This window comes from Somniosus microcephalus, chromosome 19 (genome assembly GCF_052327205.1).
Source record: "Somniosus microcephalus isolate GS21.2 chromosome 19, FLI_Smic_1.0, whole genome shotgun sequence".
Taxonomy (NCBI): domain Eukaryota; kingdom Metazoa; phylum Chordata; class Chondrichthyes; order Squaliformes; family Somniosidae; genus Somniosus; species Somniosus microcephalus.
The window spans coordinates 79,816,692-79,831,570 of NC_141005.1; the positions used below are offsets into that span (position 1 = coordinate 79,816,692).

General features: G+C 44.5%; 1 protein-coding gene across 5 annotated transcripts in view; it reads right to left on the reverse strand.

Annotated features, from left to right (window-relative positions):
* Positions 1-573: 573 nt before the first annotated feature.
* Positions 574-14,879, reverse strand: part of LOC147104952 (breakpoint cluster region protein) — an 859,255-nt gene continuing 844,949 nt past the window's right edge. For all 5 annotated transcript variants that reach the window (XM_085962106.1, XM_085962101.1, XM_085962100.1 and 2 more), the window contains one exon: positions 574-5,571. In XM_085962106.1, the coding sequence (XP_085818232.1) occupies positions 5,482-5,571 (90 nt within the window). In that variant the 3' untranslated portion in view covers positions 574-5,481. The remainder of the gene's footprint in view (positions 5,572-14,879) is intronic.

Here is a 14,879-nt window from a genome sequence, read left to right on the forward strand (position 1 = left end):
TGCTCTCATCTACACTACTTTACTGTGCCTCCTAACTTAGTGTAATCTGCAAACTTGGATATATAACTCTCTATTCCATCACCCAAGTTACTGATATATATGGTAAAGGGTTGAGGCCCCAGTAAGTACGGATCCCTGGGCAACAGCACTTGCCACATATCTCTGATCAGAGTAACATTCCCATTATCCCTAATTTCTGTCTCCTACCTCCCAACCAATTGCCAACCTGTCATAAGATTACCTCCAATTCCAGGCGCTTATTATTTTTGCTAATAATTTCTTATGTGGAATGTTATCAAATGCATCCACAGACAACCCCTGTCCACCATGTTAGTGATATCCTAAAATAAATCAATTATATTATTCAGACATGACCTACCCTTCATAAATCCATGCTGACCCTCTCTGCTCAGCTCACGTCTGTCCAAGTGCTCAGTTACTCTGTCTCTGATGATAGATTCCAGTAACTTCCCAACAATTAATGTTAAAACAGGATTCAACGGGAATTCTTCCTCACTCACCAGCAGCTCATCAAACTTGGGTTCAATGGGAATTACCACAAAACACCAAAAGTATAGATACAGGAATTTTATTTAACATTTTTGTGTACAAACAGAGGCTACAAATGCCTTAGGATTTCTTCAAATACGCATCCCTCTCATGCCTAATTATCCTTAGAAAGTGACAGAGACCTAAATCAACAGTTATCCAAAACAGAAACTAAAAATAGCCTCCTCCTTCCCCCCTCCTGTGTGGATGGAGCATCTCATACAGAACAGTCCTGTAAAATAAGAAAATCAAGTACATGAAACAATGAGTAAATAGTCATAGTGTTACTGCAGGGTGCATCAACTCCAGTGGAACACATCCACAAACTTATAGTAATGTCAATTCAACTGACAATCCAAAAACGCAAGGAACGAAAGGCTTCTACACAAGACTTGAATAAGTACTGTTTATATAATTTAATCCTGATTATTTTAATAAATAACTCTAACCCACATCCCTGGACTGCGCAGGTGGTCTGAACAATTACAACAATACATCAAGAGCGGGTTACAAGGGTTTACAGTCATTTGGTGAAGGGAATTATTACGTCCTGTTTAACTATAGCATTATAATACAATATTTTAACCAACCCTTGATTTCCCATTCTATTACTTCCTTTAAATTATTATTGGCAACTGTTTCATACAGTGCCTGAAAAAATTCCCATTGTTGATTACTGAGTGTGACTTCACAGTAGATTATTGTACTACATGATGTTAAAAAACAACATTCTGGAATCTCCAGGCAATTTTTAATACTAAAGCACTGACATTTGGAGACTGAAGTGTTTGAAGGAGACTGAAGTTTGTTAATGAGTCTACAGTCACTTCAAAGGCATCTGTGTTGACATGAAAAGTTGTGAGGCTTTAGCTATTAATTGCAAACACTTTCAAAAGAGTATTTTCTTCTGTTGTACTGATCCCAACATTGCTTCCTACGACTCTTTCAGCACTGGTGACAGTATAAACAGTACACTTGTCTTCTTGTTTAAATACTGTTTCATTAATTTCTGCACTCATCCCGATGAGGTACGTCAATGTGAATGGTGGATGGACCATGTTTTCACTTCCTCCATTTTTGAAATTTCTCTGATTGAAACTGGCAATGTATTTGGATAATTTGTAGCGAAGTATGTTTGGGCAGGTTAGTGCTGTGGACACACAGTTTGATCTGGAGTGGAGAATGTCGCAAGCTCGTTTCAAAGAAGATACTTCTGAGCAATAGCTTTTATTACCATAACTCGGACTGGGAACAGGGAAGGAAGGTACAGCAACTAGGTTCTGATGAAGGGTCCATACTCAAAACATTACCGTCTTTTCTCCTTCAGATGCTGACTGACCCGCTCTCTACTTCTACCATTTGAAGTGTTTTTGATAACCCTTAGTGCTATTTACTTGCTCCACTGGCTTCGAGAATCCTTTCTCATCCAACATCTATTTATTTTCCACAATTTTTTCCCAGGAGTTTGAGCAGATATGAGATGACTGATTCCATCTCTATTGTGCTTTTTGGTGACTGAATGGAAACAACTCTCCCCTCCCTATTCACACAACAGCACAATAGAGATGAGGGGGGAGGGGCAATGTTTCTTGGGTGTTGCTACAGATGTAAAACATCTGTTTGCATCTGGCATTGGTGAGGCAAAATGCTGCTGAAATAGGCACAGTGTCTGCTGTTGCACAAGGTATTCAGCCTGTTCTACCGTTTGTTAATTCCATAGTTAAGCTAGATTTAAATAAAATCAAATCACTAAGGTTTGTAAACAGTCTCTTGCAAAAGTCACTTGTTTCACCTTACAACTGGTCCTGAAAATTAATCTGTTCAACATCGATTCTTAAAACATCTGCAATGAGCAACTGGTCAATGCTAAGTTTCTTGAGACTCAATGAATCTCAGTAACCAACGTTCACTGCCTCATGATTCCAGTCTGACACTGTCACCATGAACCCAGCCTGACACTGTCACCATGAACCCAGCCTGACACTGTCACCATGAACCCAGCCTGACAGTCACCATGAACCCAGCCTGACACTGTCACCATGAACCCAGCCTGACACTGTCACCATGAACCCAGCCTGACACTGTCACCATGAACCCAGCCTGACACTGTCACCATGAACCCAGCCTGACACTGTCACCATGAACCCAGCCTGACACTGTCACCATGAACCCAGCCTGACACTGTCACCATGAACCCAGCCTGACACTGTCACCATGAACCCAGCCTGACACTGTCACCATGAACCCAGCCTGACACTGTCACCATGAACCCAGCCTGACACTGTCACCATGAACCCAGCCTGACACTGTCACCATGAACCCAGCCTGACACTGTCACCATGAACCCAGCCTGACACTGTCACCATGAACCCAGCCTGACACTGTCACCATGAACCCAGCCTGACACTGTCACCATGAACCCAGCCTGACACTGTCACCATGAACCCAGCCTGACACTGTCACCATGAACCCAGCCTGACACTGTCACCATGAACCCAGCCTGACACTGTCACCATGAACCCAGCCTGACACTGTCACCATGAACCCAGCCTGAGGAAGGTGTCATTCACCACATCACTAATCACATTCTGAGGGACAGAGCCAAACAGATCAAACTTTTACAGATCTCAGCTGAGATTCTACAATTGGACACAGTGCCTCAGGCCGAGGGAGGGTAAAAATCAGCCAGGATCCCTCATCCTGATTATTATTTAGTAATTCATGCTGAAAAAAATATAGAAAAATATTGGGCTGGTCTGTGATACCCCAAAGTTGAGTCCCCATCAGTATTCACAATCTAGGCTCACACATGAAGTACCGTCACTTGGACGAGGTACAGGAAGCTGCTGGTGCCTGTGGCACCCTACCTCAGTGAGGTTCAGTGCCCATGGAATCGAACCCCAGTACGATTCAGCGCCTGTGGAACTGTACTCCAGTGTGAGTCAGCCCTTGGGGAGCTGTACTCCAGTGTGAGTCAGCCCTTGGGGAGCTGTACTCCAGTGAGAGTCAGTCCTTGGGGAGCTGTACTCCAGTGAGAGTCAGCCCTTGGGGAGCTGTACTCCTGTGAGAGTCAGCCCTTGGGGAGCTGTACTCCTGTGAGAGTCAGCCCTTGGGGAGCTGTACTCCAGCGAGAATCAGTCCCGGGGGAGCTGTACTCCAGTGAGAGTCACTGTCTGTGGAACTGAACCACAGTGAGAGCTGCTGCCATCAGGGGAGCACAGGGATGAAACAAATGATTCATTAGTGCACAGTTTTATTAAAAACCCAAAAGCCAAATTGCAAGAGTTTGTGGTGCAGTGGGTAGAGCCCTTGGTGCTCAGGAACTGACCTAACAAAAAAAAACCTCTTTGCAGCATTGTGACAGAACCTCTTTAAATCAGGAATGTGAAGCAGAGCTTTGAGATCACATTAATCAACTAACAACAAAGAATACCCATTCTAAGGACAAGGGTTAACAGCTAACCAAAGGGATTTTATCATTGGTAGTATCCATTTTCAGCAGCAGCACGGTACTCCTGGTAGCCACCATCTCTCTTCAGGGCCTGACCTTTCCTGGGTTCCAAGGCTGGTGCTAGCTGGAGGTGCAGATAATGCTGACCCTCTAATTTGGATCAGTGCACACTGATGATGTGGAAAAGGGAGAACAGCATTTAGAGGGCCTGGCCCCTCAATAAGAATATAACTGGCACACGGAAGGTATGAACATGTCGGAGAATAAACGGCATCACCAACTTATGCTGATTGTGTATTGACTTTAGCACCAAAAAACCCACTGATGGTGAAATTTCTCGAGTTCCTGAAATGCCTCCGTGATCAGGTACCTCAGAATGAACAGTGGTAATTGACAGGGTTAAGATTGATCTAGCTGATTTTCATCTTTACAGATTGATAACTTGTTAGGAGAGTATCAAGGCCAGCAGTTCCATCTCAGCAAGGTTCACTCAGAAACTTTGACAAAGGTAATGTTCTAAAACCCAGCCCAAGATAACCAGCTTCAGGGAAAAACAGAACAGAAATTAATACAGGGAATTTTAATTCATAAACTTTAAAGTCAACATGCCTGCATGTTAAATTCCATTACTAAAAAGGGCTGGAATGTATTAATATGGCAAGAAATTGGTGCTGTTGGAAAGTGACTCCTCAGGAAGTTGCATTCTAACAATCATCTCCTGTACGAACAGAAGCACAGCCATGTATTGCTCTTGCATTTAAACCTGTACACAGCCTTCTGCAGGAAAGGAAACATATAAAATGCACTGAGCTACATAAGTGGCTGTCAAGTGCATTCATGTTATAAGAAATTATCAAAAACCTATAACTTAACTCAAGCTTTATATATATATATATATATAAAATATATATATATATAACCTTGAATCAATCAATGCCAGCAAAGGATGCACTGTTACAACTCACGCTAAATATTTTTCCCAGAAGCTTTTCCATTGTCATGGTCTGCTTGGGTCTTATATGCGTCTAATTCCCATTTACATTTCCATCCATAATTGATAATTACAGACGGCAAACTCAATAGGAAACAATAATTGTGTTCCTATTCGTAGAGGGGCTGCTAAAATGAATTTTTAAAAAACCCTCAGAATTGTCCATCTCCTTCATACTTGAGTATATCATTAAGGCCTTTACGTTAGTTTGTAACACAACAGGAGGTTAGATTATTACTTTGTTATACACTGCCCTCTGGTGTATGTGAATTGGACAGCTCAATATAGGTCCATACACAATTGAACTGTACTCTAGTGCTTCCCATATTGAGGTTTGCGCTAAAACACACAGCAAGCTTGGTCGGAGACTGCGGGTTAAACCAGCGACAGTGGCTAACGATATGATGTCCCATGATGAATGAAGCAGTGACAGAGGTGGGCACTGTATTGTACTGTTGATGGCTGCTTGCAGCACTTGGCTGACTACCTCCTACACCTCTGTCGAGAACAGGATGCTCTGGCGTTTGCTGTCTGGGGTAGGAATGGTCTCCAGCTGCAGGAAATAGAGCAGAACTTGCACCTGGAAAGAATAACAAGAAATTCTTAAAATTCTTACCAGTCTATCAGATCTAGAATCATAAATTGGTTACAGCACAGAAGGAGGCGTTACATTTCATCTGCAAAGTGTCCGCCCATTCCACCAGCCTGTTTATGTCCATCTGTAGCATAATGGCCAAAAACCTGATGTGATGTCAGCAACCACAGGGGTTCATTCTGGTTAGACTCATTATTACAAGCTGTAATTTTCAAGTACAATATGTCATGAACGCTACCGCAGATAGAATTGTAGAATGGCATAGCGCAGGAGGCGGCTGTTCAGCCCCACCAGAAAAAGTTGCCAGGATTCCTCCACCATGCTCATGGACTTTGGTGAGGCTCGGCATCATGTCCCCTCCCTTCCTTCAAACAGCTTTCTAATGTTCATCATTCATCCCAAGCATAAAGAATGATCAGCCATGATCTAATTGAATGGCAGAACAGGCTCAAGGGGGTGAATGGTCTACTTCTGTCCCTATGTTCCTATAAACGCCTGGACAAGGTACCTAGAGGGATATAGAACTGTACGTCAGTATCAGCCAGTTCCAGGATTGGATTAGGAGAGGGAGGCATAGATTAAAAATGCTGAACTAAAGGGTGATGTGGTGGCAAATCATGTTGGTAGGGTGGTAGCAGGGATGTTTATTCATAGGATTCCATATGCACTGAGCTTCTATTGCTGCCCATACTGTCAAAGGAAGGCACTGATTGGAAGTTCTAACAGGAACGAAAAGCATACAGCAAGTCAGTCTCCTGCTGCACCCAACACTGACATTTCCCCTTAGTTATCTCCCACCTTGTCTCACAAAGTGGTTTTCTCCTTGGGATTTGGTTATGTAGGAGCTGACACCTCTTTTGTAGTTCACCCAAGTACCCATTGTTCATGTTTAAGCCTAGGCAGGGTGTCAGTGGGCTACTTTACCAAGGGAAAAACTCAGGCGAGCCTGATTGATTTTTGTCTTCCTTAGTCCAGAGGTGAAGACGACAATTGTAGCAGTCTTATTAGCACCTCAGCTAAGAGATAGCACAGGCCAGGGAGAATCTGTGACCTTCGAAGTCACGGTCTCAGGTGGGGTGGGGAGTGTATATATTGTGATACACAAGGTTTCACATTGTGTGGGACAGGCTGGATGGACCAGAGGGTCTTTACCTGTCCGCCATTGTTCGTATGTTCATAAGTCTATGGGGCTTAATGTAACATCTGGGCATGGAGTTTCTGCAAGTGTTCCAGATAATCTGGGCAGAATCGAATGAAATAACACTGAAGATTACGGAATTTTAAACGTAAGTGAGCTGTGCCCATAACCATTTTACGCTGGAATATCTGTGATCTTTTACGCTGGTTCAAAAGTCCATTCGTCCGAAGCAGTCCCCGCCCACAAAACTAGCCACGCTCCCAGGTCAAAATGGTAAATTTCTGCCAATTACACTCGTTCGAGGGTGTTCATCACACTACGTCCAGATTGTTGGGCGCACAGGCACCCGTGCTCACATGGATCCAGCGTTAACCACCTGTACCTGCAATCAATTGAAGGCAGACCCAGGGCTGTTTCTTCTGCTGCTGCTGCTTGAAATTCAGTGGCAATGAGTCAAAATTCAGTCAATTACAGCGGATTGGGTCACAACTGTGTGGCTTCGATTGACTGGTGATCACAGGTCTTATGTACCAAGGGCAGCTCAAAGCAGTCAAATGAAGCCAATTAAAAGTAAGACCAAGAGCATGAAATCAGTCAGTTGAAGAATGGCTCATTCCTGGCAATCGCACTCCTCTGATGCTGGAAAATGCCCGATAGAGTCATGGGGGAAAAATTGGGTTGCTTTGCGCCTCCCGTTAGCACCCTAAGAGGGCATTAACTAGCACCCGGTGGCGCCCACGAAATTCAGCAGGTTAGTGGCGGCGCTAACTGGTAGTGCCCCGAGGCGCTGCGCCGCTGGCGATGACGTCATTGCCGTGCGCAGCGCCCTGGCCGCAAACTTCGGGAGCGCCCCTGACTTACCGTCGGACATGGGGGCCTTACTTGTGGCCGGGGAGGCGCTCCAGTCCCCGGCCTCCTGAACGCCCCCCCCCTCCCCCCCGTGGAGTGCCGGCTGCGCTCCAAGAGCCCGGCACTTCTCTTGAGTGCCAGGCTCTTTTGCCGGCACTCCTGGGCCCCGGGTCGCTGCGCAAGGCCCCTCCCCTTTAAGAAGGGGAGGAAAGCCTGCAATATCACAGCGCCCCTAGAGGGATGCCGGGTGCTTCCAGTAGCGCCCCGCTTCCCTCTTGGGGCGCAACCACTCAATTTCCGGCGCGGGGGCGCTACTCAATTTTTAGCCCATAGAGTCATAACGGCACAGAAGGAGGCCATTCGGCCCATTGAGTCCATGCCAGCTCTCTGTAGAGCAATCCAGTCAGTCTCATTCCCCTGCTCTATCCCTGCAAGTTTATTTCCCTCAAATGCCTATCCAGTCTCCCCTTGAAAACATTGTGTGTGTCCGCTTCCACCACTTCCGTCGGCAGCGAGTTCCAGGTCCACACCACTCACTGCGTAAAAAAGTTTTCCCTCACGTCCCCCCTGTATCTCTTGCCCAAAACCTTAAATCTGTGTCCCCTAGTCCTTGTACCATCAACTAGTGGGAACAGCCTTTCCCCGTCTAGCCTGTCCAAACCCGACATAATCTTGTACACCTCTATCAAATCACCCCTCAACCTCCTTTGCTCTAATGAAAACAAATCCAGCTTCTCCAACCTGTCCTTGTAGCTAAGATCCCCCATCCCCGGAACCATTCTGGTAAATCTCCTCTGCACCCTCTCAAGGGCCTTCACATCCTTCCTAAAGTGTGGTGACCAGAACTGGACGCAATACTCCAGTTGCGGCCTAACCTGCGCTTTATAAAGGTTCAGCATAACTTCTCTACTTTTGTACTCAATACCTCGATTTATGAAGCCCAAGATCCCATATGCTTTGCTAACCACTCTCTCAATATGTCCCGCCACCTTCCGGGACCTATGCACATTAACTCCCAGGTCCCTCTGTCCCTGCACACTCTTTAAAACTGTGCCATTAGGTGTATATTGCCTCTCCCTGTCCCTTCTGCCAAAATGCATCACCTCACACTTCTCTGTATTAAATTCCATCTGCCACTTGTCTGCCCATTCAGCTAGCCTTTCTATGTCCTGTTGCAGTCGATTGGAATCATCCTCACTGTTTGCCACACCCCCAAGTTTGGGGTCATCGGCAAATTTAGAAATTGTACTCTGTATTCCAATATCCAGGTCATTTATATATATATAAAAAAAAGCAGTGGCCCCAGCAGTGACCCTTGGGGAACACCACTGTCTACCATCCTCCGGTCTGAAAAACAGCCATTTACCACAACTCGCTGTTTTCTGTCCTTAAGCCAAACTGCCAAACTATTACATGAGCCTCAATTTTGTTAACCAGCCTTCTATTCTATGAGGTACTTTGTGAAATGCCTTCCAAAAATCCATGTAGACAACATCCGTTGCATTCTCTTCATCAATCCTCTCTGTTACTTCATCAAAAAATTCAATTAGATTAGTCAAACACGATCTGCCTTTTACAAATCCATGTTGGCTCTTCTTAATTAGCTTAAACCTCTCCGTTAATTTTTTCCTTGATTATTGTTTCTAAAACTTTACCCACCACTGATGTTAAATAATAATAATAATAATAATCAACTTTATTGTCATTGTTAGTGCACAAGTGCAGTACAACGAAATGTAGGCTTGCGGCTCCCGAGAGTGTACATTTAGATTAAGACATTTAAACATTCAACATTCATTTGGCTTGTAATACATTAACATAAACATAATAAAGTGCATTGGCAGATGTGCAGGCTTTAGAGTTTATTTGTGGAGTTCAGTAGGATGACAGCCCTGGGAAAGAAGCTGTTCCTAAATCTGGTCGTTCGGGTGCGAATGCATCTGTAGCGTCTCCCAGATGGCAGGGGGGCGAACAGACTGTGGCTGGGGTGGGTAGGGTCTTTGATGATGGTCCGTGACCTCCGTAAACAGCGTTTCTGGTATATGTGCTCTATGGTCGGTAGCCGGCCTGACTGGCCTGTAGTTACTAGGATTGTCTTTACACCCTTTCTTGAACAATGGTGTCACATTTGCCACTTTTCAATCCTCTGGCACTTCCCCCACATCTAGGGAAGATTGGAAAATTATGGCAAGCCCTTTCGCTATCTCCTCCCCCAATTCCCTTAGCAACCTGGGATGCAAGCCATCTGGACCAGGTGACTTATCCACTCTAAGCATACCCAGCCTTTCTAGTACATGCTGTTTATCAATTTTCACCCCTTCCATTGCTTCTACCTTTTCCACTTCTACTGATATTTTGTCAGCATCCACCTCCTTAGTAAACACCGATACAAAGTACTCATTGAGTATTCTAGCCTTGCCCTGTGCCTCTAAGCATATATCATCTTCTTTGTCCCTAATAGGCCCCACCCCGCCTCTTACTACCCGCTTACTGTTTACATGCCGGTAGATTTTTGGGTTCCCTTTTATGTTAACTGCCATTCTATTCTCATATTCTCTCTTTGCCAATATGATTTTCATCTTCACATCCTCTCAACTTATTGTATTTGGTCTGGTTCTCCCTTGAAGAATTCACCTGACATTCATCATACACCCTCTTTTTTGTTTCATCATCTTCTCTATCTCCCTCGTCATCCAAGGAGCCCTTGCCCTTCTCTCTTGTTGGAATGTACCTAGCCTGTACTTGGAACATCTCCTTCTTAAAGATCTCCCATTGCTCTGTTACAGTTTTTCCAATCAGTCTTTAGTTCCATTTAACTCTGGCTAGATCCTTTCGCATTCCATTGAAGTTAGCCCTATTCCAGTTTAGAAGTTCCACTCTAGATTGTTCCTTGCTCCTCTCCATTGCTAATCTAAATCTTATGGTATGATGATCATTCGTACCCAAGTGTTCTCCCACAGACACTTGGTCGACCTAGCCCACCTCATTCCTCAGCACCAGATCCAGCAATGCCTCCTTCCTAGTTGGGCCAAGAACATACTGATCAAGGAAATTCTCCTGAACACATTTCAGAAATTCTGCCCCTCCTTTCCCTTTATCCTAGCATTATCCCAATCGATATTTGAGTAATTACAGTCCCCCAATATCACCACTCTATAGCTCTTGCATATCTCTGCGATTTCCCTGCAGATTTGCTCCCTCTCACTATTTGGAGGCCAATAGAATACCCCCAATAGCGTGATCATACCCTTTTTGCTCCTCAACTCTAACCAAATGGATTCTGTCCTTGTCCTCTCAAGAACATCCTCCCTTTCCAACACTACAATGTCTTCCTTAATCAGCACTGCCACCCTACCTCCCTTTTTTCCTTCCCTATCTTTTCTGAACACCTTGTACCCTTGAATATTAAGTGCCCAGTCCTCACCGTTTTTTAAGCCACATTTCTGTTATTGCCACAACATCATATTGCCACACAGATAATTGTGTTTGTAGCTCACCAACCTTATTCACCACACTTTGTGTGTTTACGTACATGCATTCTAAACCCATTTTTGAATTTTTCGTAGTCTTTCTTAGTCTGCTCCTATCTAATATGGTACTACTTCCACCTCTAGTACTACTTTCTTCTCTAGTACTATCCAACACACTCACTCTTTTATGCACCTTCTTCCTCTTTTCTGCTCCTATATGCTGGTGACCATCCCCCTGCCAAGCTAGTTTAAACCCTCCCCAACAGCACTAGCAAACCTCCCCGCAAGAATATTGGTCCCGGCTCTGTTGAGGTGTAACCCGTCTGGCTTGTACAGGTCCCACCTTTTCCAGAAACGGTCCCAATGCCCCAGGAATCTCAAACCTTCGCTCCTGCACCATCTCTCCAGCCACGCATTCATCTGTTCTATCCTCCTATTCCTGTACTCAATAGCATGTGGCACGGGAGTAATCCAGAGATTACTACCTTTGAGGTCCTGCTTTTTAATCTCTTTCCCAGCTCCCTATAGTCTGCCTGCAGGACCTCATCCCTCTTTCTGCCTATGTCGTTGGTACCGATATGGACAACGCCCTCTGGCTGTTCACCATCCCCCCTCAGAGTGTCCTGCAGCCGCTCAGTGACATCCTTGACCCTGGCACCAGGGAGGCAACATACCATCCTGGAATCACGTCTGCGGCCGCAGAAACGCCTATCTGTTCCCCTAACTATCGAATCCCCTGCCACTATTGCTCTTCCACTCTTCTTCCTCCCCCCCTGTACAGCTGAGCCACCCGTGGTGCCATGGCCTTGGCTCTGGCTGCTCTCCCCAGAGGAACCATCACCCCCACCAGTTTCCAGAACTGTGAACCAGTTAGCGAGCGAGATGCACTCTGGGGATTCCTACACTACCTGCCTGGTCCTCCTTCTCTGTCTGGCGGTCACCCATTCCCTCTCTACCTGCACATTCTGAGGCTGCGGGGTGACCACTTCTAGAAACGTGCTTTCTAAGTATTTCTCAGCCTCGCAGATGCACTGTAGTGACTCCAGCTGCCGCTCAAGATCCGAAACCTGGAGCTTGAGTTGCTGCAGTTGGCAACACTTCCTGCACATGTATATTCCAGTCAATAATCGATTAAGCTGCTCGATGTCGTTGATCCATGGGAGATTTTACGTTAGGGCTTATGCTAATGGCTTTGCATGAAAACTTGAGCTTAACTTCGCCTCGGCAAAACCGGCACAGTGTCCAGCACATTCTGGGCACATTTTGCCTATCTGAGTGAAAAAATTCCTCCTCATCTCAGTCTTAAATGGCTGACCCCTTGTCCTAAGACTAGTTCTAGACTCTCCAGCCAGGGGAAACAACCTCTCAGTATCTACCCTGTCAATCCCCTTCAGAATCTTGTATGTTTCAATGAGATCACCTCTCATTCGTCTAAACTCCAGAGTTTAGGCCCATTCTACACAATCTCTCCTCACAGGTCAACCCTCTCATCCCAGGAATCAATCTAGTGAACCTTCGTTGCACTGCCTCTAAGGCATGGACGTCCTTTCTCAGATAAGGAGACTAAAACTGTGCACAGTACTCCAGGTATGGTCTCACCAAAGGCCTGCACAATTGTAGTAAGACTTCCTTACTCTTGTACTTCAACCCCCTTGCAATAAAGGCCAACATGCCATTTGCTTTCTTAATTGCTTGCTGTACCTGCATGCTAACTTTGTGTTTCCTGTACGAGGACACCTAAATCTCTCTGAACACCAACATTTAATAATTTCTCACCATTAATAAATATTTTGTTTTACTATTCTTCCGAGTGAATAACCTCACATTTCATCACATTATACTCTGCCAACTTATTGCCCACTCACTTAACCTGTTTATATCCCTTTGCAGGCTCTTTGTGTCCTCCTCACAGCTTCCTTTCCGACCTAGCTTTGTATCGTCAGAAAACTTGGATACATTGCACTGGGTCCCTTCATCCAAGTCATTAATATAGATTGTAAATAGCTGAGGCCCCAGCACTGATCCTGGCGGCACCCTACTAGTTATAGCCTGCCAACCGGAAAATGACCCATTTATCCCTACTCTCTGTTTTCTGTCCATTAACCAATCCTGTATCCATGCTAATATATTACCCCCAAACCCATGTGCCCTTCTCTTGTGTGGCAATCTTTTATGGGGCACCTTATAGAATGCCTTTTGAAAATACAAATATAGTACATCCACTGGTTCCCCTTTATCTACCCTGCTAGTTACATCCTCAAAAAACTCTAATAAATTTGTTAAACACGATTTCCCTTTCATAAACTATGTTGACTTTGCCTAATCATATTATGATTCTCTAAGTGTCGTTACCACTTCCTTAATAATGGATTCCTGCATTTTCCCCAACGACTAATGTCAGGCCAACTGGGCTGTAGTTCCCTGTTTTCTCTCTCCCTCCCTTCTTGAATAGTGGGGTTACATTTGCTACCTTCCAATCAGCTGGGACTGTTGCTGAATCTAGGGAATTTTGGAATATCACAATCAATGCATCCACTATCTCTGCAGCTACCTCTTTTAGAACCCTAGGATGTAGGCCATCAGGTCCAGGGGATTTGTCGGCTTTTCATCCCATTAGTTTCTCAAGTACTTTTTCTCTACTGATATTAATTACTTTAACTTAAATAAAGCCAATTACATAGGTATGAGGGGCGAGTTAGCCCCTTGGCTCCCCTCTATTCTTGGTATGCTTTTTGTGTCTTCTACTGTGAAGACAGATACGAAATATGTGTTTAAAGTCTCTATTTCCTTATTCCCCATTATAATTTCACCTGTCTCAGCCTCTAAGGGACCAACGCTTACTTTTGCTACTCTCTTCCTTTTTACATACTTGTAGAAGCTCTTACAATATGTTTTTCTATTTCTTGCTCGTTTACTCTCATTCTATTTTCTCCCTTTTTATCAATTGTTTGGTCATCCTTTACAAGTTTCTAAAGCTCTCCCAATCCTCAGGCTTACTACTATTCTTCGCAACATTCTTTTAATCTAATACTATCCTTAACTTCTTTATTTAGCCACAGATGGATCACTTTTCCTGTGGAAGGTATATTCAGAGAATTTTGGAATATTTCTTTAAATGTTTGCCACTGCTTATCTACTGTCATACCTTTTAATCTAGTTTCCCTATCTACCTTAGCTAACTCGCCTCTCATACCTATGTAATTGGCTTTATTTAAGTTTAAGACTCTCGTTTCCGACTGTAGCATTTCACTCTCAAACACAACGTGAAATTTTATCATATTATGATCACTCTCCCCCAGTGGATCCTTTACTATGAGATTACTAATTAACCCTATCTCATTACACAATACAAGATCGAAAATAGCCTGTTTCCTGGTTGGTTCCATGATGCATTATTTTAGGAAACTGTCTCGAATGCATTCCATGAACTCATCCTCCAGACTACCTTTGTCCAGTCTATATGAAGATTAAAGTCTCCCATGGTTATTGTATTGCCTTTGTTACAAGCTTCTGTGATTTGAAGATTTGTAAATGATTATTTCGTCATATTTACAGCCAAAATGTTGGTGGCACTAAATTCACACTTTTTTTAAAATTCGTTTATGGGATGTGGGCGTCGCTGGCAAGGCCAGCATTTATTGCCCATCCCTAATTGCTCTTGAGAAGATGGTGGTGAGCTGCCTTCTTGAACCGCTGCAGACCGTGTGGTGAAGGTACTCCCACAGTGCTGTCAGGTAGGCAGTTCCAGGATTTTGACCCAGCGACGATGAAGGATCGGCGATATACTTCTAAGTCAGGATGGTGTGTGACTTGGAGGGGAACTTGAGGTGGTGCAG